This window comes from Hydra viridissima, unplaced genomic scaffold (genome assembly GCF_058129835.1).
Source record: "Hydra viridissima isolate aposymbiotic clone 2 unplaced genomic scaffold, HvirCarnegie_v1 scaffold_1, whole genome shotgun sequence".
In the NCBI taxonomy this organism is placed as follows: Eukaryota; Metazoa; Cnidaria; class Hydrozoa; order Anthoathecata; family Hydridae; genus Hydra; species Hydra viridissima.
Window position 1 is genome coordinate 20,539,081 of NW_028324300.1, and position 27,984 is coordinate 20,567,064.

Genomic DNA, 27,984 nt, shown 5'->3' on the forward strand with positions numbered 1-27,984 from the left:
TAGCCATCTTGGTTTTTAGCTCTAAGGAACTATCAAGAGCACAAAGTTTGAGTTTTGGGTTTTCATGATGCTGACATACGCAAACACTGTGTGTACCAGAAGACCCTGCCAAAACACACCATTTAGGCCTTAAACTGGCAAATGTGGAGAAACCAACCCTTATTTCTAGGTATTTTAATTTGAACGCAGCATAAAGTTCCTTTAAGTTGCATAGAATTAAAACTTTTTGTTTATGAGATTTTCCTACATCAGTATTAACACTAATAGTCTTTCTTGCCGGGAAGTAAACGAGAATTTTCTTCATTTTCATAAAACTCTTTTATTGTTTTACTAACATCAGGTGTCAACTTCTTTGGTTTATTGTTTTCCAATATTCGATCTCCAAGTATGCCTTTTTCATCCCTTAGTTCTCTTACCTCTCTTACCATATATTGTGTAGTGTTAAACTCTTGCATTGTAAATTCAAGTGTCCAATGTAATGGGACAAGTGTCAGCAATTTTATTTTTTCAGTTATGTTAACTTCTTTGTCATACTTCTCCCTTAACTTCACAACAAAGTAGTCTAATGATTCTGCTTTAAAACTTGTTTCTGCATCACTGGCTTCAATGATATTAACAGAGTTTACTGATTCATACAGCCTTCGAACTTTAACTTTGACTCTACTTTGAAGTTGTTCATAGCTTCTTTTTTTGCTAATTATAGGGGAATGTCCAAACGATGTTAAACTTATATTGAGAACTAACACTGATTCCATCATTTTTTGCTTTCAGTTTTCTTAAGTAGGGACAACATATCTTTTGGCCAGGAATTAGGGAGCTGTGTATGCTGTGATGAACAAGAGTTATAGGGGTTAAATTCTTTTTAATTACCTTTGTGTGAAGATTCAGAGGATTACAACAGCTACGAAAATTATTGCCATAGTATCGAAAATATTCCATTTCATGATGAGTGCAAATTGTCTTCAAATTTTTTACACTAATTCCTGTTCTCACGCTAAGCAAATATTTAAGTTCATGTGTTATATCACAAACATCTGACTTAGTGACATAGGATAATTTGTGGCACTCTTGATTTATATGATCACCTAATGAACACTTATTGTTAGTCATTATACCTGAATAATAATTAATTTTTGCTATAAACTCTTAGTTTCATTTTAGAATTTGTGTTCAATGTGCTTTTTTAATAACAAATATTAGTTATTCAGATTTGATATTAATTGATTATATAAATTAATTAATATCAAATCTGAATAGCTGATATTTGTTATTAAAAAAGAACATTGAATGCAAATTCAAAAATGAAACTAAGAGTTAATAGCAAAAATTTCAAATGCTAATAAACTAGTTTCCTTAGTGACTAGAATGTCTTTAAAGAGCTTAAAAATATTTAAAACTAAATATGTTTTTAAAAATGTTTTACTTTATTTAATACACACTATGAAAGAAAAACGAAAACCTAAGTTAGTGAACGGAAACTTTCGGCTTCGGCCGAAATTTCGGCCGAAGTTTCGGCCGAAGCCGAAGCCGAAATTTCTGCGTCAGCAATTTTTTACTTTTCCTGTTTCGGCCGAAATTTCGGTTCAAACCACAACCGAAATGAACCGAAACTTTTATAAGATTTTTTTTAAAAGTCTAGATAACTTTTTTTTAATTTAGAGTGGGATCATGACGATTTCCTAATTTTAATCGTTTGTTAGTAAATCAATTTTTAATTATAACAATTGTAGAAATTTTAATTGAAGTCACGTTACATAATTGATTCAAGTTACTATTCTCAAATCATTCTTTAAATAAGTTAACATTTAAGTTAAGTAACCAAAATCAATAATTTAATCAAAGTTTCTCAGTGCTAAATTTTACAATGGAAAATAATCGAAAGAAAAGCTATTTGTGGAATCATTTTACCGTAACAGCCAGTGATTCCAAATACGCAACTTGCAACATCTGCAATTTGAAAATATCTCGTGGATCCCACAATCCAAAACTTCAATCACTTAGCGGACTTTCATCACATTTAAGAAGTCGGCATCCACAGCTTACTCTAAAAAATCTCCTAACTGAAAAAGCAATACTCACAACTACCGACAATCCTGAAAATATACCAACTTCAGATCAGCTTGAGCCTCTTACAATTAAAAAAAGAACAATACCTTTATTTGACATCAGATCAAAACGCCAGAGGACTGAGATGCTGCAATTTACAATGCCTGGCTGGGTTGACAATATCTCAAAAATTGATTCAAATTCCGAAGAAGGTCTTAAGTTTCATAGATCTATATTTGAAATGATTATCCTCGACTTACAGCCTTGGTCAATTGTGAATAATCCGGGATTTTTACGCCATCATGCAGTTTTTACACCACACTTTGACATTGGAAGTGAGAAATACTACCGAAGCATGCTCAATCCAGCCTATGAAAAGATTAAGCTTGCAACGAAAGTTATCCTTAACGAAAAAAATGCTGAAACTATCTCCATCTCTCTGGACGCTTGGTCATCCTTTCATCATAAGTACTTGGGCATGATGGCACACTTCATTTCAGACAAATGGGAGCGGATCAAGTTCTGCCTGTCATGTTCCAAGTTTGATGAAAAACATACTGCTTCAAACATTTTTCAAAGACTTGAGAATGTTGTGAAAGAGTGGGAGCTAAAGGACAAGATCACATTCTGCTTAAGAGACAATGCTGCAAATATAAAAGCAGCTTTCAAAGAACCACAGTGTGTTTACAAGTCTGCTGGGTGTCTAAATCATTCACTTCAACTAGTGATTAAAAAAGAACTTTTTTCACTTCAGAGTGCTGTAAACTTGATAGAAAAATGTCGAAAGCTTTGCACTCATGCTTCTTTTTCAAATTCCTTCTTTGCTGAGCTTTACAAACAACAAGAGGTTCAAATGAACAATTTTGACAGGCTCGGACTCAAAAATGATGTCCCAACACGCTGGAATTCAACATATTACATGCTTGAAAGAATTCTGTACTTGAAATCAGCAATTGCTACCACGCTGCAAATCCGTCCTTCCAGCGGCATTGAGTTCACTGTACAGGATTGGAACCTGTGTGAAAAGCTGGTACACATCTTAGCGATTTTCGAAGAAGCCACCAAATTGCTCTCTGGAAAGGATGCTTGCATCAGTGCATGTATTCCAATTGTGACAACTATCCTGAAATCATTCGAAGTTCCCTCTGATGACAAAGAAGTGATTGGCATGAAAAATGCTTTAAAGAAAGCAATGGAGGCACGTTTTTTTGATTCAGAGACCATTGATCATTTTGCAATAGCAACACTTCTTGATCCCAGATACAAGCACCACTTCTTTAGATCCCAAGAAGCCTTTCAAGCTGCAAAAAAACAAGTTCTTTTGGAATTAGACAGTTCCATTTTGAGCCAAAATGAAACTACTCCTGTGATGAAAACTAAGTCTATTGAGAACACTGGGTTTTCTTCAATGATGCAAAATATAATTGCACAGTCACAAAATGCAAGGTCCAAAAATCCAACTTCCAAATTAGCAAAGGAAGTTTTAAACGAGTACTTAGAAAGCCCAACATCTTCATGCTGTTTAGAGTTTTGGAAAGAGTATGAAGAAAAAACAACATTAAAAGCAAAGTTTGGTTTGGCAAAAATGGCAAAGAGATTCCTTACACCTCCACCAACATCTACCGAAGTTGAAAGGTTGTTTTCAACTGCTGTAGACATTCTTTCAAATGAAAGAAACAGACTTTTGCCAGAAAACATGGAAAAAATTTTATTCTGTAGAGAAAATATTTCAATTGTTAACTTTAATTATTAAAATGTCTTGACATATTCTACTTTTTTTTTTGACATATTATAGTTTTTATCAAATTATGTTACATGGTGATTGCTTAGATATACGTAAAATAGTTTTTTTTGCTTTAACTCGGTGATCATAAAAGGTTCAGGGATTTTTAACATTTTTTTTCAAATTTCGGCTGTTTCGGTTTCGGCTTCGGCCGAAATTTCGGCCGAAATTTCAATTTCGGCTTCGGCTACGGCTTTACTGAACCGAAATTTCGGTACTTTCGGTTTCGGCTCAACTTTCGGTTTCGGTCGATCACTAACCTAAGTACTTTATTAAAAAAAATTATTCAATTAAAACTTAAAGTTTTCTATATTTTACTTTAATTTACACACACACACACACACACACACACAGATATATATATATATATATATATATATATATATATATATATATATATATATATATATATATATATATATATATATATATATATATATATATATATATATATAAACGCTCATATCTTTTAATAGGTGTCATTTTAACATGTTACTGAATAAATGATAACTTTTATTTGCTAAATAATATACTATAAATGAATATTATTTGCTTTCATTATTAGTTTGGTACAAGGTATCAGAAACTTTTACTGACTATTTTAATTAAGCCCAAAATTTGTCGATTTCCATCAATGGCAATTTTTAACGATGTATATATTTTTTCTGTTAAACAATAAATGAAGATTTTTTAAATTTTAATTCTACTTTTATGGTAGAGATCATAGTTCTAAAATTATAAATAGTTTATTATACATCAGAAAAAAGTTCTAATGGCATAAAAGTAGTACTTTTTTCAATTTAATGAAAATTGTTCCACTTTTGTGTGCTGATATTTTTTTTCTGAAATCAAATAAATAAGCTGCATGTTGTTTTTTATCTAGACTAAGTTACATTTATTTAGTAAATAAAAAAACATGCATTTATTATATTACAGAAAAAAGTTATAAACGTATAAATATGCCAAAAATACAGTTTAATAAAAAGTAGGCTTCCATCGCAAATCTTTTAACGCCGATAATTTAGTAACGGATAATGCAAATACATTGAAATTTTCAAATTGTTCATATTTTATTATTATTAACATAATTTCAAAAGAAGAGCAAAATCTGAGACATAGTGCCACCAACTTAGATGGAAAATTGTTGAAATCTACTGGAATGACCCTGTATTTATTTACAATGGCTCCCATTATGAGTATTGATGTGCATAATGTATAGTATTATTCCTTATTGATCTTAATTTGGAAAAAGACTTAAATAAGCATTTCAGAGGCAGAAGGCGTTTTAAAGTTTTGTAGTTTCTTTGCAATTTTTTTTGTTTTTTACCGTAACAAAAACACGAACTTTGAATTTTTTGAACATGGTTACAAGACAATAACATAATTAAAACACGGGGAAAATATGCTGATTCTTTATCACTAGAGAATATTAACTGCTTATGCCAAAAAATATCGTTTTAGAAGTTTCACTTTTGCTGAGTCAAAGGATAAACGATTTAAATTCATTTCCCCTTCCTTTTTTGTTCATTTCTAATTAAATAAGTTTTTTCTAAAATAAAATTTCATACATCGTGTTTTTTTGTTTTTAGATTTGGTACCAAAAAGTTTTTATTTGTATAGTGGTAAGAATTATTATTTTAATTTGTTTAGGGAAGCTTTTACGTGATCAATGCTTTGAAAATGCGATTGCTTTATTTTTAAAGAATATTTCATCGGTTCGTTCACGTGCCACAAATTTAAAAAAAATTGATGAACTTGACTACTTTTCTTTTTTCATTTACAAAACACCATTGAGCATTTCTAGCTAAAAATGCTCCTTTTTTTATAAAAACACGGGAAGAAATTCTTTTGAAGAAAGTTTCAATAGCTGAAAGGAAATAGTAAAGATTTTTATGACATGAGTTTTTTCGGTCTGTTTTGCTAAGAAAATGACTCTCAAAACTTTCATTATATTATAGAGATTCAGTATTTTACTAATTGTAGTGTAAATGATGTTAGTATCAGTTGCGTTTGTTATCTATTTAAATGGATTTATTTGTTAGCCTCGTTTTTATGATAAACTTTAGTTTTATCATATTTTCAATTTTGTGAGTTAATGTTTTCAGTGTCAGTTTTATTACTTCGTTAAATTTCTATGAAATAGTTTTTAGTTATCAATTTGTTAGGTATCAATAGGTTAGTTTGTGTATAAGACAATTTTAAATGTTTATATTGAAAAACATTCATTTTCCTTGCAAATTTGAAACCGTAAACATTACTTGTAGTATTGCTTGTGTGGTTTGACTTGAAATGATTTAATTTTATGCTTTCATTGATCCGTTGAAATTCTTTGTGAAAATTAGTTTTCAATGTGATAAAAGCCCATCAGCAGAATTTTAAAAACTAGAATCATTTACACTTGTGTTTTACTTTACTAGCCTTCGAAAATCGACTTCGTTCGGCCTTATCATTATATCAACTCTAGAGGGCGACAAATCCAAATAACCTCTTATTCAATTTTTATGTAAACTCTTTTGTCTAATCAATTCTCTCCCTCACTAAAATGCCCCTTCCCCACCCACTCTATACTCACTTTTAAAGCTTTACGGATATGTCACTTTTTAGTATATTAGAAGAGAAGGAAAAAAATCTATTTCTTTAAAAATAAATCCTTCCATTTTTTTAGGGAATAACTTTTCGATAATTTAAAACCCACATAAATTTAAAAATCAAGAGAAACTTTGCAGCCCCTTTTAATCAAAGTTGCACCCTCCTAACCCTGTTCATGATTAAACTGAAACATTCTATTCCCCCCCCCCCCCTATTCTTAAGACATGAAGCTGTGGGTCAGCAATTTCTTACCCATCAAGATTTACAGTAGAGTGCAAAAGTTGATAATTAGCTAAATTTTTCAAGTTTTTTTGTCATAGCTTTTTGACTTTTCATTGAAGATGAATGAAATTTTTAACAATTGCTCTTGTAATGTGATCGTATAATTAACTCAAAAGAATGATAACTTGTAATGGAAGGTAGAAATTCAAATTTTATTGAAAACGTAACCGTGCAAAAGTTTATAAACAGTTCCATGACCATTAAGAAAATCAAAACTTCATTAAGAAAAATGTATTTATAATAAAATTAATTTACTGGAGATAATATTTAACTTAAGGTGAACTAAAAAAAAAAAAGGGAAAGTCTAAGGAATTGTCACGAAAAAAGAAAAATTTAATAATTCGCGCTGTAGAGAAGAAGATTCTTATAAGCAAATTTCTGAGCTTTGAAATGTGGCTAAATCAACAAATGTGCCAGTTAAGAGATATGGAGAACAAAAGACATTTGAAAAAAATGATGGCTATGGAGCTTTTTTATTATATTGATCTAAATTTAAAAATGAAAAGCCTCACTTTCAAATTTCACTTGAAAATAAAATTTTAACAAAATTGAAAACAAGTATTTTTATTTGTTTGAAATTTAAAAAGTACAAATGCTTCAATCACGTTCTTACTTTCAAAAATTGTAATGAGAAGCGCTAAATATTCTCAGGAGAACTGAGAATATATAAAGCGTACCGTGACAAATAGAGCGAAGAGAAAGATTGCAGACTGTCGTTCTACAATCCACGTTCGAGTTTTCAATTACAACTGAACCGTCACTCTGGATGAGTTTTCAAACAACTCTGTAAGCATTTTTTAAACTGGAACAAAGCGAATATATGAAGTTACAAACTTATTGATGAGTATCACTAAACTGACTGCAGCACTTCAAGACTCTGATCGTCCTCAGCACTTTTGAGTTCATCTTGTTTTGTTGAACGAAAGCAAATGCTAAGTATGAGTTTTTGCTCTGAGAAGATGTTTGGCTGATGTTGACCTGCTGACGTTGACTTTATAAAGTTATAAAAACAAATTGTGTTCGTAAAATCGCAGCTATAAACAAGCACTAAGAGCTATTACAACCGTAACAACACTTTAAGTTAAGCATCAATTGTTGACATTTAATCGCTGCATTCACCTTGGCTTTAAGCTCATAATTTATTAGCTACGAATAATGTTCGATTTTGAACATTGCAAACTGAAAGCACCATTTAAAAAAAATATAGGGTAGATCAGGGTAATTTGAGCACCTTGGAAATATGAGCATACCTAAAGATTTCGTAGATGTAAGCATTGAAGTTAAAGTTGCTTTGTATTTTTTGAATCGACTTTATATGGTGATAACAGGAATCAGTGAAATTAGCGTAAATTTATAAGCAGTAATTAGCGGGTATTATTTAACTAAAACGCTGTTAAATTTTTTGCATTTTTAAAATAATATCGTCACGCATTAATTTATCTGTGGCGCGAAATTTTGGTGCAAAAATATGGAACATAATTTTTTTATAAAGAAAAATATATTAGCCAAAAATCTGTTCCGTTTTTGTTTGAAAAACAATGCATGGAAACATTTAGTTTTTACTTTTACTTAAAGATGCCATTTTTGTGTAATATGAGCATGCTCAAATTACCCCATGTTATTGTTATTGCAATTACCAAGTTTAAAGTCCTAAAACAGCAGTGGTTTTAATTAATATTTGAATAAAAACAAAACGCGGCAAAATATTTTATTATTTTAACAATAATAAATATTCTTCTGTAATTTAAATTTAAAAAAATTTGAATTTTTATCGTTCAAATTTATGAGTTGATAAAATTGAAAAATTAACAATTTCTTTTTTTTGTTTTTTGCGGAAAACATAGTCGTATTGTTTTAACAAAAAGTGGCTTAAAATTTAATTTTTTAATTATAAGTTATGTTAATAACGAATCATTATATTCCAAAATTTAGTTCTATATGTCAGGTTGATATTTTTTTACTTAATGTTATTTTTTTTTGAGCTAAATTAAAGTTCTCATATTACCGAGTGGTATTGGTAATATGAGCACTTTTGTGACTTTTTTTAAAACTTTTGTGCTTTTAAAAAAAAAAATCGGATTCGCACAAATATTTACGTAAACTATGAGTATGGATCCCTAAAAATTGTTAATTCGCAAAAATTTTGTATCCAGCATAACCATTTTTGAAAATATTCCAATTTTCGCTTAAGATGCTCATACCCTAATCTACCCTATTAGATTAAAATAGATTGATAAGATAGGATTGTAATTCTTTCTCTTCTAAGCCTGGTCTCTTGTTATTTATTTTCTTGTGAGCAATTTCTTTCGATAAAAAAAACTTTACCGCTTACAGAATGCTTATCGCTGTTATTCTTGCACTTTCAGTTTGTAGGCGCTGTTTTTTGGAATTATTGACAGCATGGATTTTAACATTTTTGTGAGTTGTTTATAACAAATCTTATAAAAATTGCAGAAGGAAATGAAAGATCAGGTATTAAAGTAACCTGTTAACAGCTCAATAAATGTTGCTGGCTAAAAGAGTTTGCAATCCCCAAACACAATCCCCATCATAAAACTTTTCGGCCTTCAAAACCTTATGAAAATGTATTTTTTTATCCTAAGAAAAAAGAAATGGATAAATTCTTATAAAATGTTAGTTTTAATGTTACTTTGAGAAATCTTTTTTTATAATAAATATATGAGGGGTGTAAGGGAAATATGAATTCCATTTTATTCGAAATTTCAAAAAGAATATTTGGCGACTTTTTGTTATAGCTTTGTTAATCAGATTGTTACTCGATGTTGGGTCTTTCAGAAGAAATATTAAGGTGTGGCTGTAAAGAGCTAAAAGGGTCTTTTGATATTTCTTGACCTTTTGTAGCACCAGCGTGAAATCTGTTTTTTATGTCTCAGAAAATATTTTAATCTCTCATTTCTAAGCATTGTTTTGGATTTTACACTGTTAAAAAAAGTTTAAAAACTTCAATCACGATCTTACTTTCAAGAATTGTCATGAGATGCTCCAAATATTCTCAGGAGAACAGAGAGTATTAAGAATATAGAGATTCTCAGGAGAACTTAAAATATTTAAAGCGTACCGTGACGAATAAAGCAAAAGAGAACAATTGCAAACATTTGTTCTACATTCTACGTTCGATTTTTCAATTACAACATAACCCTCACTCTGGGTGAGTTTTCAAACAACTCTGTGAGCGAATCGACGTTTTTCAAATGAGAACATCGCCGCAAGAGTTGAGTTGTTTCATTGATGAAAATCGCTTACTTCTATTTTTATTTTCTTGTTTATAATAATTTCTGAACGAACGAAGCAAAAGAAATAAGTGTTTAAGATTTTGTTGTTATGTAGTTGTTAAAATCAGTTTTGAGCAGAATAGATTTCTATTAGTTAGGTTTTTAAGGAAAAAGCGATTGAAAGTTCAGTTAATACAATATTTTTATGTTTCTTTGCCTAAAGTTAACAATTTGAAAAGATTTAGTTATTTTGGTGACATTAAAATGGTTTTTTCGATATTTTTTCTTTTCAAAACTAGTTTGAAAGTTTAAAAAAAATGACCATAAAAGAAATGGCTTTTTATACGTTACTTTTGGTGTAACAGTTTTAAAATATAATTTCCAACCGTTCTTTATTCGACTGTTACCCGCTTTAAATTGACATTTAAAGCGGGTAACAGTCGAATAAAGAACGTTTTAGTTTACTTTTTTATAATACTTTAAAATATTTTTTGTTGCTTCAGCAAAGAAATAGAAAGCGAAAATATTTTTTATTTAAGTTTTAAAATAAATTATTTTTGTTTAAAAAATCTCACGCGACTTTTGAATAAAGTTAAGCGCTGTTTTAATGCTTTTGGTCAAGCTTCTGATTGGCTGAATTGTTTATCGTATTTCTATTGGTTGAGGCGCAACCAAAGTTGAAAAATGGCGTACGACAAGTTTCAATAAATATTTTAATTTTGTATTTCGTAAATTATTTAATTTGTTTAATAAATATTTAGTAAATAAAAAAAATTTTTTGAACTAATTTGTGATCAATTGAACTGTTTTGATCTTTTTTATAAAGAAAATAATATCCGTTTTATATTTATTAAACACGATATTGTGTTTTCAAATTTTTGCAATTTGATTTTCTTGAATAATTGTTGTTGCAAATAAATAAATATTAATAATAATATTAATATGTTATTAATATTATAATTCTTCAGATGATCAATACAAGATGTTCATGGAATGCTTCTTTGAAGCGCAGGCGTCGATTACCGAGGACATGAAAGGATCAATCGATGAACGAGAGTGGACCATTTGGATACGCGATGGAAAAACTGCTCATGAAGTTTCACATGAGAAATACTTCATGGAGAAACTTTGTGACGCAGGATGCAAGTTGAATGAATTAACTGTTCGTAAAAATATTTTATCTGAAGATGAGAAAAAACTTGTCATTTTATGTTCGACCAACTTTCGTCGTGTCTACTTATTTCATCCAGTGAAGATCGATGGATGGATACCGAAGCACAAGATTGAATTGTTGTGGATAGACATCAGTGATACTTTCGTATCAAATAACGAGTTCGAAGGTTTCGTCCTCCCGTGGATTCGACTCGCTGAAGAATTAATTCTTGTCCTTCACGACGACACGAACTTCATCGACGACATTTGTGAATGGCTTCGTGGTTCGAACTTCAAGCGGTTGGAGATCATCTACCGTGGAAAAGATTTTTATAACATCGAAGAGTTTAAAGAAAGAAACACGAAAAATGTTTAATATGTTAAATAAAAAATAAATACAAATGTAAATATGTAAAAAGTATATGTAATACAAGAAAGTTTTTATAACATCGAAGAGTTGAAAAAGTTGAAATGATACGAAATACTTTTGATTGTTTAAATATTTTTAATATGTTTAATAAAAATGTAAAATATATAAATAATTCAAGAATTATTTATGAAATGAAATATTAAGTAATTTAAAAAGAAAAAAAACGAATTTCTTTTAAAACTTGAAACGTGGAAAAAAATATTTTTTCTTTTTTAAAACTTAAAGAAGTTTTTTAAGTACTGCAAAAACCACAAAAATATTATGAAATGAAAATAATTTAATGTAATAATAATGGAAATATGAAATAATTAGGTTGTTTTTTTGTTGTTGTCAATGGTAACAGTTATGAAAAAAATATTCGAGTTTTTAAGATGAGATTCGATAAATTTTTAGAACGGAAAGTTTTTTTTGATGTTGATAAAAAAAAAAAAAAATTGGAACTCAGAAAATCAAAAAACAAAGTTCTAGCGAATTTTTTAAAAGCTTCGAACGGTGGACATTTTTTTTTTCTCGAAAGAGGAAGGCGGTTTAAAAATTTTTTTGTAAATAAAGTAGTATAATTTTATTAAAGATTTTAGACTTGTTTTTTGTTTCGAAAAACTTTTTTGGTTTTCAAATCAAGTTTTTGTCAACCCCAATCATTTATGTTGGCTGATTTCATTTTTCATGTAACATGGATAAATTTACATTTGCCGTTTCCATAGCAATTAAAATGACCTGAAGAAAAAAACTTTGAAAACAATTTTTTTGTTTAGATCATTTAAATTTTTTTCTTAAAATCATAAAAATTAGATTGTGCCCACGCTCTCAAAGAGGCGTGTTTCCAATGTTCGTACCCCACGTTTTTGAACTTCCGTCACACAATGGGACGAAATCCTGATTTTGTGGCCAAAATTCCCAAATTACCTACTCATGGGTTTTCTAGGTCGCTGATTCTTATTTCGATTTGCAATTGCTCGTGATTATTTATTAAATTCACATCACGCTCCAATCAGTTCAGATACTAGATTATTATTATTATTGTCGAGTTATAAAGTTTGTTAATTTTGCCAAAATGTCAAACCTGCAATCAAAACGTAGACTTAGAACGGTTAATATGAAATTGTTAAATAAACTTTTTAAAAAATCATCCGAAATTCTATCTAATAACAATGACGAAAACCAATATCAACTTTTAATCGATATTTGCGACACTATTAATGAGAAATTCACTAAGGTTATTCAGTTTGATGAAGAAATTTCCTTGCTTATTGAAAATGATGATGAACTACAACAGGACGCAGAATCATCCACAGAATTTACACTCTTATGTAAGAACGAGCTTTCAATTATTAACAGGCATTTAAAAAAACACGATCCCAAGATCGATTCCTTAAGTTTATCAAGTAATTCTAAAAATAAAACAATCAAATTTCCTATATTAAAACTAGAACCATTTGATGGCAGACCAGAAAGCTGGGTAACTTTTATAGAAAATTTTAATTGTGCAATCGATCTTAATGATGATTTATCTGACATCCAAAAAATGACTTACTTACGCAACTTACTTCAGGGACCTGCCCTAGCCTCTATAACCGGTCTCGCCTTGACAAACAAAAATTTACAAGGCTGCGTTAGAAATACTTAAACGAAGATATGACAATAAGCAAGCTCTTATATCATCACGTATGCGTAAACTCTTGTCATTAGAAAAAATTTATAGTACTAGTAAAATTGAAAAGGTAAGACAATTTTTTGACAACTTAGAAATACTAGTAAGAAGTCTCGAGAACCTAGGTATTAATAGCAATATGTACGGACCTCTTCTTATCCCAGTAATTTTGGAAAAGATACCAGAAGAACTAACATTAATTGTCAACCGTCAGTTTAATAACAATGACAGCTGGGATGTTAAATTAGTAGTTGATATTCTAAAGACTGAATTGCGTGTGCGAGAAAAGCATTAACTAACTCATTAGATAAATTAGACAGGTTTACTACTACAGAAATATTTCTTACTAGTGCAAAGAATAGGGAATCAAATCGAATTCATTCATCTAGTTCGTTTAACAGGATACCCCATCGGTACAATTCCTATTCAAATCCAAGAGATCTCCAAAAACTAAATAAATGTTTATTTTGTGACCAGCCACATAAATCACAATATTGTCGATCAGTTACGAATATTTAATCAAAAAAGAAAATCATTAGTGATAAAAAACTTTGCTTCAAATGTTTAGGAAGCGGTCACATAAGTAAATAGTGTTCATCTCAAATAAAATGTTTTAAATGTGGACGTCGTCATCATGTTGCATTATGTATCGATACACAGAATTCTAACCTACAAAATCAATCTCATCATAATCAATCTGAAGGACAATTGACCTCAGTTGCAGAAGCTACATCTGAAGATCAACAATCTGTTTTGCTACAAACTGCATCAACTCAAGTCTTGGACAACGATGGCAATTTACATAATTGCAGAATACTTTTCAACAATTGCTCTCAGTTAAGTTATATATCACCTGAGTTACATTCAAAGTTAAAAGTCAAAACATTAGGTACGAAAGAAATATGTATAAAAACATTTGGTAACAACAATACAACTGAGTACTTAGAAAAAGTTGAGTTACGAATTAAATGTCTACTCGGCCGCACAATACGAATAGTTTGCTACGTAAAAGATATATGTTCTCCTCTTAACGGACAATATATAAATCTTGCTAGTGAAAACTATAGCTGAATCTTGTGTACGAAGTTTACTACGGTTTATAGCGAAACGAGGCGCGCTAAAATCATTTCCGATAACGGCTCACAATTCATATCTAAAATTAATCAAGATTTCATTTCATCTCGCGGTATATCATGTCATTTCAACGCTGCCGCTGCGCCCTGGTGGGGAGGATTCTTCGAAAGACTTGTTGCTTTAAAAAAACGTTGCCTCCGCAAAGTAATAGCAAATGCCCGCCTTACATACGAAGAACTTCTGACCATATTAGCCGAAGTTGAAGCCGTTATTAATAATCGCCCAATTACATTTAGATACGAAATGCCTGGAGACACCCCATTAACACCGAATCACATGTTATATGGTAGAAAAATGAACTTTAAAGCAATTAAGAAAGACCTAATAGAATACAATTTAGATACACGTAGTAAATATATTGAGAGTGTACTAAATCATTATTGGAAGCGCTGGCGAGAAGAGTACATCACAGAGCTAAGAGAACATCATAAACAAAGTAAAAGAAATGGCACAAATCAAATTGCATTAAATGACTTTGTATTAATTCATGACCCAAATGCTAAACGCGGTTTGTGGAAAACTGGAATAGTACAGAAATTAATCAAATCACATGACAAGCAAACTCGAGCAGCAGAAGTTAGGTACGTTTATAATGGAAAACCAATTGTCATCGAACGACCTATAAACAAGCTATATTTATTGGAAGCCTCATATAAAACAATGGACGAAAAGGTTATTCAAATGAAATTTTGCGATGAAGATGACATTGAACTTTTAGTTAAAAATTAATGTTGAGCGGGGAATGTTGCGCGCAATCGCGCAATCATTCAAGCCTCTAACGCTTCCTTTTAGTTGTTTTATAAAAACGAGCATTTTGTTACTTATCTCTCTCTTGCAAGAAATAAAGACCGAAATAAAAATTCTTTACATCGTATATAAGTACTACGACAATAAGAGCCTGTTAAAAATGTCTCTCATATTCGATTTTCTTGAGCATTTTCTTGAATGATGTAATCTGAAGTTTTTAATGTCCTTATTGCGTGACTCTTGGGCATCTTCAGAAAATTGTCCAATCGGTAAAAGGGCATATTTTACAATTTTTGCTCCATGGATCAGCAATTTATGTACAGATTATCCTTTCTCGATCATTAAAGAAAGTGCTTCATATGGGGTTAAAGGTACTTCATTTTGTGAACTAACAGCGGATATATATTTTGAGGCTCTTGTTGGGGTTGTTAACATGACATCTTTAACAACTTGAGCAGCATGTACTTGACCAGAAGTCCTTAAACTCATTTGAGCAGTATATGCCAATTCTTCTGTAGAAAAAGTTGAACGGACTTCTTGAGTCTTTCGCCTCTTTGATCTATCACAAGATGAAGCAAAGGATTGCGAAGGTCGCCCACATGTTCCTTTTTTATTGTCATTCTTCACAATCTTCTCAGGTGTTGTGCATTCAGTATTGGATAATTTTGAAAATTGTACGGTGCCCTTCAACCATTCTTCATTTTTTTTTCTGAAAAAAATCTTTCCATCTTCCTGCTGCTCTCCATCTCGATCGAAATATTGAAAATAACAGTGATAATGACATTTCATCCTCGCCTACCTGAATCACATGTTCCGTTTATTTGAAAATTGCATCTGTCAAAACATCAATGATGAATTTATATTCATTTTTTAAACTGTCTTTCACCATAAAGAATATATCTTTTCTTGACAATTACATATTTGAAGATTTCGAAGACTCTGTAAAAAAAAAAATACAGTTATAACTGCTCTAGTTCTATGAGGACTATTTTATAAAACTTTGAGATTATCATAAAACGGAATGAAAAGTAACTTGTAAAGCATATATTTAAAATAATAAATTATTGTATTAAAATGTAATTAGTGACATTAAATAATGTTAATTCACTAATTTCCATGACCATTTTCAGACATTAATCTATGTTAATAGATTAATGCTGCACCACGTATTCCTCCATAAAAACTAGTCTCACAATTAAAATGGCACTCAATGGCAGCCAGTTTTTTAACATATTATATTAAACACTATACACTATCAATTCCTTGTCGAAAGAAAGTGGATAACCGCGGTTGAATTTTTAAAATGACATTTTAAAAGAAAAAAAAATTTACAACTTTTTATGTTTACTTGTCGCGCGATTTAAATATAAAAAAAAATTAAAATTAGCATTAACAGTGCATTACCATATATTCTACATTCCTCCAGAAAGTTCCATTTTTTGTCGAATTCCAATTGAAATAGTTTCTTTCGTTTAACAGCACTTTAAAACAGGCAAGAATTTTTCGACGTGTCCACTTGTTTAGTGTATAGTGAATGATATCAAAAAAAAAGTATACATTTGTATAGGGGAGACCGGGGCTAGTTGCATCAAAATTTAAAAAATTGCATTTATCTCCTTAAACTTTGATATTAAAAAATATTTTTTCAGGGTTATTAAATAGATCTTAGTGACATATTAATCCATCATTGATAAATATAATATAAAACTTAGTTATTCCGCAATAGTGAAACAAAAATGAAAAAAAAAATGTTGCATCTTACCCAGCATCGGGGCAGGTTGCAACAGTGAACGGGGTAAGTCGCAACACAAAACTCTAGTAGTATAAGCTTTGCAGAGTTCACAGAAAAATTACTTGTTAATGTGTAATTTCTGTTTAACAACAAAAATGTTATAATTACAATAAAAGAAGTAGAGATTTCCTTGACCTGCAAAAAAATTTTTTATGCTACACTTCACATATACCTCACTTGTTTAGTAAACTATAAACTGTTTTTGAAAAAAAAAAAATTCTCTTAGTCAGATAAACAACAATTAAGTTTAAAAAAAGGCAAGAGGAGTATTTAGGATATTTAGGTTCTGTTTTTTTTCTGTTTTTAGGATATAAAAACACAATAACATTTTGTTTAAAAAACAATTTTTTTAATGCAAAAAATTACATTCATTCGTGTTGCTATTTTACTGGAGTATTAACTTAACCTACTTATCCAATTTAACCTATATCATCATATATTTATATATGAATGATTAATGTTATCATGCATATATAAATGCATGTATATATATATATATATATATATATATATATATATATATAGTGGAACATGGGGTAAGATGACGAATGGGGCAAGATGAAAACATATTGTTATTTTCAAAACTTAAATAAATATGAAATCTGACTGCAGCTAAAAGGGAAGTAGATTACATCTACTAGATTTATTTATGCTTTCTTTATAAATATTATTTTCGGAATCAAAGAAAATTATTAAAAAGATTTTTCTTATATTAAGGAAGAAAAAAATATATCCACTTAAATTTGATTTATTTCATCATTACATCACCAGCCAAAGGTAAGCAAGAATTTCTCATTTAGTTAGTTTAATTTAGAAGCCATACAAGTAGCATTAAGCTATGATTACTTATTTATTTAAAGTTCTGAGTCATTTTGAAGATTAAGTACCCTAGGGGCAAGATGAACGGGGCACGATGACTCGTTTGTCGTTTCGCAAAAGTAAATGTTTTACCATAAACCTGTACTGTAATAACTTTTGTGCTTAGACATTATTACATTGCTTTATTATGCACTAAAATATTTATTTTGTTGTTTTGGAATTTGCTAAAAACTGATTAGTAGACTTTTTTTGCATAGCTATCATCAAATTATCATCAAAGTCGCCATCTTGTCCCGCATACGGGGCAAGATGGCGACTTTGATGATAATTTGAGATAACTTTGGTTAATGAGTTTTTTCCAGGCTTTTTTTAGTTTTTATATGGGTTTTTTTTATACATATGCTTCTTATATATTATATACATATACAACTTATAGAAACATAACTTCATCATAAAGTTTTTGTTTTCATTTATTGCTACGCTGTTAAAAAAGTGTCCATTATATTAGAAAAAACTGGAAAAGTGCGTAAAATCAACAAAACCCGCAGCTAATTTATGATTTAACTTACCTCAAGCAATTTGATGCAACTTACCCCATAGGCATCATAATCACTCTAATCATTGTATATAATTATTTATATTGAAAAAATTTTTTTAGCTTTACGTGTTTGAAAAAGATTTTTTTACCATTACTTTATTATGGTTATATACCTCTAAGTTTAAAGTAAAACCCAAAAAAACTTCAAAAACGAAGTTTAGAATTTTTATCGAAAGAAAAAAAATATCAATATAACTTTTGAAATTTTTTTTTAATAATTGTAAGTTTTTTACAGCTGACGTGTTAAAGTTATAGTTATATTGTTTAAGATACACGTAGGAAAAATATATAAAACCATTCTTTAAACCGCATTGTTTCAACTTACCCTTCCCAGACAGCCTACGACACTGGGCCAGAATTCCGGCAATTCATCGAACGCTGTGACGATTAGATTAGTAACGGGCCAGTACAGGCCCGTGTCTGGCATGATTCTGGCGAGTAGTTGTACGCCATTGCGATGGCATTTGTTATTGGGCCAACACTGGTCAAATTGTGGCGGTACAGAGTTTCGGCCGAATGTCTTTTTTCCATAACCGCCCACTAATTAAAACTTTTTTTAACATATTTTGAATAACAGCTTCTGATTATTTTTTAACATAAAATAATGTCTGACTTCAAACAATACTAAACACTATTTTAACAGACAAAAGCAATATTTATCAAAATTTTACATAAATTTTTGTATTCAGATATCTAACGTGTTTATCTTTATTATATGTTTGGATAAATAACTTGGATCAATTTTTACCTGCCGTTTCCATAGCAATTAAAATGACCTTGAGAAAAAAACATTGAAAAAATTTTTTTGTTAAGATAGCTCTTAAAGAGGCGTGGGCACGATCTAATTTTTAGGATGTTTAGAATGATGTTGAATGAGGATGATTTATAAAAAGTTACGGTAGTCAGAACTAACCTAATCCCGCTTTAACCCCTAACTGATACTTATGGTACCCGATTACCAGTTAAAATAATAATTCCCGAACGGTTCTGTCGGGTATTCTGTGAAAAAGGTCCATTTTGTTCAAAAATAATTGACAATTCTAAAAAAATTACCGAAAGTAATAGCCGTAATATCGCAATAATCACATTTTCACTTGAACTTTTTGCAGTTAAACAAAATGTAATATACTTCTTCATACAATTCACACCAACCGTCTCTACCTTTATTTGAAATGCTCCACTCTGATTGGTTGTTACAAAAAATCCAAGGAAAATATTAGCTAGCCAGTCAATTGCTCTGCCATCACAAAGTCTAGGCGATGTTGATACTGAAAACAAAGAAAGAAGAGAACGTGAAAAAGAAACACCATCTTCAGATCAACACCATCTTCAGATCCAGATAACATGCCTTCCCATGAAAGCGAAGCCAAAAAAACAGATGATAAATTGTTTAATATAATTAGTTTGATTTCTTTGCTTAGAGCCAGAAAATTTTTTCACGGCGCACAGTGACCCAGATTAAGTTAAAAGCGGCAAATATTACCTAACTATTAAATGCATGTACATTAGACATAAACTATACATCAAAATAGGGGTTTTTGGGGTCAAGGAATTCAAATTTGGAACCTAAAATTATTTTCACATGCACCAATTACCCGTTTCACGCACATGTACGCGTAAAAACGCGCGTTAGTAGACTTCAAAATTTGTAAATTCTAATTTTAGTAAAAAATTTAGCTTCCTTGACCCAAAATATAACATTATTTTACCAATACACAAACATTCGCGTACGCGTTAAATGCGCGTGAAAGCGTTACAAAACGCGTTATCAGTGTTTAACACACACACACACACAAACATTTTTATTAATTCAAAAATAAACAAACTAAAATATTAAAACCTTTTCACAACTTAAATTACTAACAAGTTTAGTTCTTCTGGAGGCAAAAAATTCTTCCTTGATAATTCCTGTGTTTTACAAATGAAATGCTTGAGATTTTTGGATCTGATCTAATCAAAAGGTAGTGCATCTGATCTTTCATAGTGTCAATTTTTGATACTTTTGCTGTGTGGTTGCATTTCGGATTTGCTTGTTTAGGCTTTCCTGAGCTTCCTCAAAGTATTGAGCAATCGGCAAATCATATTGATTTTAAATGGAGCAACCATGTATCAGAATTATGTGAACACTGGGTGGCATTATATACCAACCATATTTATTAACAATAATTTTAGCTGTGTCAGTACAGCAAACTTCAAATTGATCAGTATCAATATGGTACCCATATGACATTGTAATAAGGACAATGTGCTTTCTATTTATAACTTCTATATTAACCCCAGTAGTTTTAGAGAAAATCTCAGAGTTCTCAAATGCTCTTCTTGAAGTATTTCCATCATTGCTATTACCAAAACCTACTTTGGGCTGGTCAACAATGAGACCCAACTTTTCTCTGAACTTTGATTTAACTAAATTCTTCCTTAAATTTACAGAAAACTTCTCTTTTTCAGTTCTGTCTTGAAACTTCTGGTTTTCCATTTTATAACCTAAATGTACGATGAACTTTAACAAAAAAAATAATAAGGTTTTGTACCAATAGAGAATAACCATCAATTCACTCAACAATAATAAATAAGGTGAAATATACATTACACATTGCTGAATTCATAAGCTTTACTACTGATATATGGACCAGTTGTTCAAATGAAAGCTTCATGATCCTGACAGGTCACTGTTTAGACAATACATTTAATCAGAGAACTGTTATACTTAGAGTAGCTCCATTTCCTGAGAGACATTTAGCAGCAAATATTTCTGAACTAATTGATGATTTTATGGCTGAATTTAAAATATCACCTTTAAAAAAGTCATTTAATAGCTAGAGATAATGGTGCAAATATTGTTAAGGCTATTAAAGATGGCCCATATGATAGCATGCCTTGTTTTTTACACACATTGCAACTAGTAATTAATGAGTGTATTTTTGAACAAATAGTAGCCAAGAATGTCATTGCAAACTCTCTTTCAATTGTTGGGCATTTCAGCCAGCCTCCCCAAGCCTGCCATGAACTTAAAGCTCTTTAAGAAGCAAACAATGCTCCTAAGCACAAACTTATTCAAAATGTTCCAACAAGGTAGAATAGTACCTATCATATGTTAGAACGAATTTATGAACAAAGGAAACCTCCAACCATATATGCACTTGAAACTGGTAAGCTTCCTTCATTAAATGCAAGCAAATAGATGATTATTGGACAACTTTGTGTTTTGCTAATAGTGTTCGCTTGAGCGAAAGAAATTCTATTGTCTCAGATATTATACCACAGATACAGTTTTTGAAACATTTCATTAATAAAGGTTCAATTGATGACAAGTTCATTGGCCTGGAGAGTACACTAACTGATTTAACTAATTCAATGGAGAATAGATTCAAACAATATACTGAAAACTATAACATCATCTTGTCGACATTTCTTGATCCCAGATTCAGATTAAAAATGTTCAAAAATGAAAACACCTTCTCAGCTGCTAAAACAAGTATTGAGAACATAACCATTCAACTTATTAAAACCCATGAAAACATAGCAAACATCAAAATTACTGAAAATGATTAGTCCGCAGAGATTGAAATTATTGACTCAGAATAAGCAAATAATGTTACAGTACTAAATGAATACAAAGATATAGTACTACTACACATTGCCGGTTCCAGCTCATTTTTAGTTTTGCTATAGTTAATGAATGCGTTTGTAGCGATATTATTGCATGTGTATAATATCATGCAAGTTTTTTTTTTAATTTTCTATCTTACCATTTTTTAAAAAAAAAATATTCCTGTAGATTCTAGCTCATTGTTGTATTCTCATAGTTAAGGATGTATAATAAATGTTGATATGATGTAGTTGTAGAAAAGCAATATACGAGTTCTTCAAGATGGGTGTTGTCTTGTTTTGTAGTGTCCGAGAGCTAGCGTGTGAATTCCATCTTGCAAGATGTGTCTTTTGTCGTCGTTAGAGCTGAGTGCGATTTTGTTGATTAAAAGGTCGGAGTAAAATTCCACCCGAGTTTCGCAAACAGATGGGAGCAAATGTCGTCGTAAAATCTTTTCTTGTCGATGGTTTTTAAAACTGAAAAATCTTCCAGACGACATGGATGACTTCTATTTTGAAGCAGTTGAAACAAGATGTACTGGGCGTTCATGAAACTTTTTCTTTTTAACTCTTTCGGCTTGTCTTTTCCGTACACCAGATCGTACAAGAAAGACAAATCCTTAAAATCTTTGATCAACTGTTCTTCCAAATATTCAATGTCGTCTCGTTTTCCAACAAGCACGTAATAGATGTAGTTGGCGTTTTCATACTGATTCGTATAATTGAGTTGTTTTAAAAAGATTAAAATGTGTTCTTTGGTGATGCGAGAATATTTCACCTTTGTGTTTTCAGAATCGATCAACAAGTTTAGCGCCTTGAATTTTTTCTCCAATTTTTCAAAGACTTCTTCGGGAATCTTGCATTTTTGTTTACCCTGATATTGTTTTATGCATTCTTGAAAGTGGATGATGCGCGAATAAGTGTATTTGTTCACTGAATTGGATCGGTCGTAGTCTTTATACGGAACCGTCGTTTCTAACATTTCTTGCTGTCCCGAACACAAGAGACAGAATTTTTTATTGCTGTCGTCCATTTCAAACTGACTCGGATCGTCGTTGATGCAAAATTTACATTTGGTATGCAAGACAAGTTTTTGAACAATTTTAATATCTGTCCATTGTCGTTGAGAAAGCGTTTCTTCTGCAATGGTAAAATATTGACATTGAAGCTGAATTTTTTCTTCGTCAAATTTGGCACGGTCTTCAAAAGAAAGCTGCGTCTGCAAGATGTCTTGATATCGCTGGACGAGATGATTTGTCTTGGCGATAAACGTTATTTTTTCAGTCTTGCGTTTATCCAATTCGTCTTTGATCTCCATCAGATGTTTAAGAGCTTCATCGGACAGATCGTGTTTGTTTTCTAAAAGAAGAAGTATGGATTTTAAGTGCGCTATATCGTCAATGGTATCCTTGTCAAACTTTTCCATAATTTTCGTGTTTAATAAGATGATGCTCATTTTTAAATGAGAGCGAGTTCATTCTTTTAATTCGTCATCGTATTTTTCTATTCTACAGTAAAATATTGAGAAGATGTAAATTTTATATATCTGAAAAATATATAAAATAGGTTATTTAATGTGAATCTAAGAGTTCAGATGGAACAGGTTTTTTAATTATATATTTATAATGTCTTACTAGTCTTTGTTTTTGATAATTTAAATTTTGTTCTTTTTCTTCAATTCTCATTATACGCATCTGATCATATTTCCATGAATTTATTTTCATTTTTTTCTGTTCATTTAATTTTTCTATTTCTTCTAACAATTTTTTACATTGTTGATTTGCTTCAATTTCTCTACTGTTTTCTTTGAAATCTTTATCTAGGAGTTTACGTTTACTGATATATTTATCGTAATTTTTGAATATGTATGTATGATACCTGTTTGATTCTTTATCAAAAATTTTAAAGGAGTATGACATTTTTTTATAGTAAGAAAAAATTTATTTATATCATTTTAAAAAAGTTTTTTTTTCTTTGTACAATTTGCAAGGGTTTTATAGAATGGCGCCTAAAAAGGGTATGCTATTAAAGGGTGAATTAGGTCCGAGCAATAAGCCAGATCCAATAGATTGATAACCTTTTCCATTTTTAACAAAGAGTCCTTCACCAATAGTAGGTTTTACCCAAGGTCTTAAAAAGACCCCTGATCCTGCAGCAGTCATTTTCATTCCACTTCCATTCTTTTTCAAGTAAACGATTCCTCTTCCTGCAATTTTATCAACCATAGCGGAACCAGCAGAAGAGCCAACACCTGCTAACAATCCAGTGGCGAGAGCAGGAACTACTCTTGTGGCAATAGTGCTGCCTAACATACCTAATAACGGTAGAAGAGCTCCGATGAATCCACCTTCAATGGATGAGTTGTGTGCAAGTTGTCTTTTGCTCAGTTTGAGTGTAACACCTTTTCCAGCTTCATAGGCTTTTGTAATTTTGTTCAATTGCGCTTGAGTTATAGCGAGAACATGTTCACCGTTCAAGTCTTGATGAGATAGTCTTATATTGACATCAGTCTTGTCTTGAATTGCTTTTTTTATTTTGTCAGATTGACTTTGCGAAATGTTTAATTTTACTTTTTGGTAACTCATTTTTTAAATAAAAGAAAAAAAATTATCGTTGAACAGCGCTGTTCGTAAAAAGATCTTGAAGCACAGAGGTTATTCTTTCTCTCACGTGAAATCTGAGGATGATGTCTTCACCTCTAAAGTCGATCAAATTACCGTTTTGATCTAAAATTCTTGTTTCCATTCTTGAAATTCTACCTACTACTATGGGAAGGTAAATCAAGTGGAAAGGTTTTTCGGTAATTTTGTAGCCTGGAGGAGAGTCAGTTTGAAATGGACGACAGCAATAAAAAATTCTGTCTCTTGTGTTCGGGACAGCAAGAAATGTTAGAAACGACGGTTCCGTATAAAGACTACGACCGATCCAATTCAGTGAACAAATACACTTATTCGCGCATCATCCACTTTCAAGAATGCATAAAACAATATCAGGGTAAACAAAAATGCAAGATTCCCGAAGAAGTCTTTGAAAAATTGGAGAAAAAATTCAAGGCGCTAAACTTGTTGATCGATTCTGAAAACACAAAGGTGAAATATTCTCGCATCACCAAAGAACACATTTTAATCTTTTTAAAACAACTCAATTATACGAATCAGTATGAAAACGCCAACTACATCTATTACGTGCTTGTTGGAAAACGAGACGACATTGAATATTTGGAAGAACAGTTGATCAAAGATTTTAAGGATTTGTCTTTCTTGTACGATCTGGTGTACGGAAAAGACAAGCCGAAAGAGTTAAAAAGAAAAAGTTTCATGAACGCCCAGTACATCTTGTTTCAACTGCTTCAAAATAGAAGTCATCCATGTCGTCTGGAAGATTTTTCAGTTTTAAAAACCATCGACAAGAAAAGATTTTACGACGACATTTGCTCCCATCTGTTTGCGAAACTCGGGTGGAATTTTACTCCGACCTTTTAATCAACAAAATCGCACTCAGCTCTAACGACGACAAAAGACACATCTTGCAAGATGGAATTCACACGCTAGCTCTCGGACACTACAAAACAAGACAACACCCATCTTGAAGAACTCGTATATTGCTTTTCTACAACTACATCATATCAACATTTATTATACATCCTTAACTATGAGAATACAACAATGAGCTAGAATCTACAGGAATATTTTTTTTTTAAAAAATGGTAAGATAGAAAATTAAAAAAAAAACTTGCATGATATTATACACATGCAATAATATCGCTACAAACGCATTCATTAACTATAGCAAAACTAAAAATGAGCTGGAACCGGCAATGTGTAGTAGTTATAGTAGAAATGGATTTTGACAATTTCTTTGAAGAACTTTAAAGATTTAATTCTAAGCAAATCGGTCAACCACAAAATTCAATTTCAAATGAAACTTTATGAAATGAAATTCAACTCAACTCAAATGAAGACCTTATTGACAAAAAAAACAATCCTTTGTTGTGGTGGAAATCACAGAAAACCAAAATGCCACTATTAACAAAACTTGCTGTAAAGTTTTTAAGCTTCTGTGGAGAGTGAAAGACTTTTTAGTATTGGTGGAAATGTATATACTGCAAAGTGAAATAGCTTAACTGAAGCTCATGGTGAAATGTTAATGTTTCTGAACTATTATATGAGAAATTCAAAATATTTGATTTTGTCTCTTCAACCTATTTTTTAAATATACAATTTTTAAAAATATTCTATGTTTTTGTCTTTGAGAGAAGCGGTTAAAGTATCGGTGTTTGTAGCGGAAAATAACTCAGTATCGGTATTGGTCAAAATTTTGGTTTTGGCACAGCTCTACTTTAAATGCCCAAATCAGCATAAAATGCTTAAAAAATCTATTGACATAAGCAAAAATTGAAAAAAAAGTTTTTTGCCAAAAAATGATGACAATGCTCTTTTAAAAAATATAGAAAAAATATTAATGAAATGGTGCACAGATTCTGTAGCAGTGTATAGAGTTAGGTGATTAAAAAGTGTTTATTAAGCGAAGAGTTTTTGATTAGGTTTAGCAAAATCACATGCAAACTGCATGTAGATTATCTTTTCTGTGATAACGTAAAAAAGTTTCTTTTAGAAGAGATTTTTTTTCTGCCAATAAATTTTATAAGTTTACACAAAGCAGTTTTTGTCCAGATAATAAGTTTGATTTTTCTTTCTTTGTGTACAACGTGAAGAGAGTTTTTTAAACACTAAACTTTACTCGGTTGATAAAATTATATAAAATAGCTTAATTTCATTAAATATAATATATAATATAATGGAATATACAATAATATAATTTAATATATTGAAAAATACTATAATGTGATGAAAGATAATACTGGCCTGCGTCAAAAATGTTCCCAGGATTTTCTTTGATGATTTTCAATAAAATTTGCCTTCTAAATCCGAATAAAGGATTCAAATTTTTCAATCAGGTTTTAGATACAGACTTAGGGCTCTTTACCGCATATAACAGCTAAGTGTCCATTTTATTGCAATTCCCAGGTGACAGTTGTGTAGTAATGTGTCTATAAACAGTATCTAAAGTATATTTGTAATGTTTTATTTATCATTGTCAATTTTTTAAAGGCTAATATATGAGATAAATAAAATTAATTTCATAAAAATGAATAGAAAGTGTAAAAACAGTCCCGACAGATTCTGCTATGTGTGTGGAAAGGTAACTTTTAGTGATCAGCAATGCACCATAATACGTAAAGTCCCTTTACAAAGCATATTTTGGAATAAGGCTTGGCGATCAAGACAAAAGTTTTGCCCAACATATGTGCAGCACAGCCTGTGTCGTAGCCTCAAGGCGCTGGAATGAGAAAAAGCAAACTGCATGTCATTTGGTGTACCGAAGGTATGAAGAGAAGGCAAGGACCATACGATAGACTGCTATTTTTGTATGACCAATCTTCAATGTAAGATATTTTTTTTATAGTCTAGTGAAGTTTTATTTCTTTATAAAAGATTTTTGGAAACCAAAAATTTCATGTCTTATCCCTGAAATCTTTCGTTTTATCAACGATAAAAAACTCATGAACTTGAATCGTTAAACTTCAAATTGAAGCCGGTAAAAACTCTACTTCTTCACGATTAAATGAAGTCGTAATCAATTCCGATATTGAAGAAACAAGGCTTTTATATACTCATATAAAGCCTATAGGTGTTTATTTGGTATATTTGTTCTCTTCACTAGTTCGTCCGCTCTTTACCTATTTATTTTTAGCTTTATATATCGGTATAAAATAAACAATATACTTCAATAATGAAATAGGTATATGTGTTAAGGCATCCTGTACGTTTCAACTTTCATTAGCAAGGTCGGCCCCAAGGAATTTTTTTTTTTTTTTGGGGGGGGGGGGGGGCATAAATAAATTTATCAAAATGAACGAAACATTTGCAAAAATTGATCTTAATTTTTGCAAATATTAACTCAAATGGTGAGGGAGGAGCGAAGTTTAAAATGTGTAAAACAATCTCATACAGATGGTATAAAAAGCGATTTTTTTTTTCACTTGATTGAATGTAAATAAATATGGATTTTTTTTTTGAAAAATTGGAGAGATGCATAAGCCCCCCTTCATATCCCATGTGTAAGTGCCAGGTTTCATA

The 27,984-nt window shown here is 30.8% G+C and overlaps 2 protein-coding genes across 3 annotated transcripts in view; both read left to right on the plus strand.

The window, feature by feature from the left end:
- LOC145198887 (NACHT, LRR and PYD domains-containing protein 1a-like) overlaps window positions 1-11,567 on the plus strand; it is a 55,378-nt gene extending 43,811 nt beyond the window's left edge. Inside the window, exons 6-7 of one of the 2 annotated variants that reach the window (XM_090076344.1) lie at window positions 5,419-5,451; window positions 10,902-11,567. In XM_090076344.1, coding sequence (XP_089932470.1) covers window positions 5,419-5,451; window positions 10,902-11,461 — 593 coding nt within the window. In that variant the 3' untranslated portion in view covers window positions 11,462-11,567. The remainder of the gene's footprint in view (window positions 1-5,418; window positions 5,452-10,901) is intronic. The other variant, XM_090076347.1, reaches the window with a different exon arrangement.
- A 2,976-nt stretch (window positions 11,568-14,543) lies between these two features.
- On the plus strand, window positions 14,544-15,029 carry LOC149893832 (uncharacterized). Its single transcript, XM_090076155.1, has one exon. It carries the CDS (start codon window positions 14,544-14,546, stop codon window positions 15,027-15,029), a length of 486 nt encoding a protein of 161 aa, XP_089932281.1.
- Window positions 15,030-27,984: the final 12,955 nt, after the last annotated feature.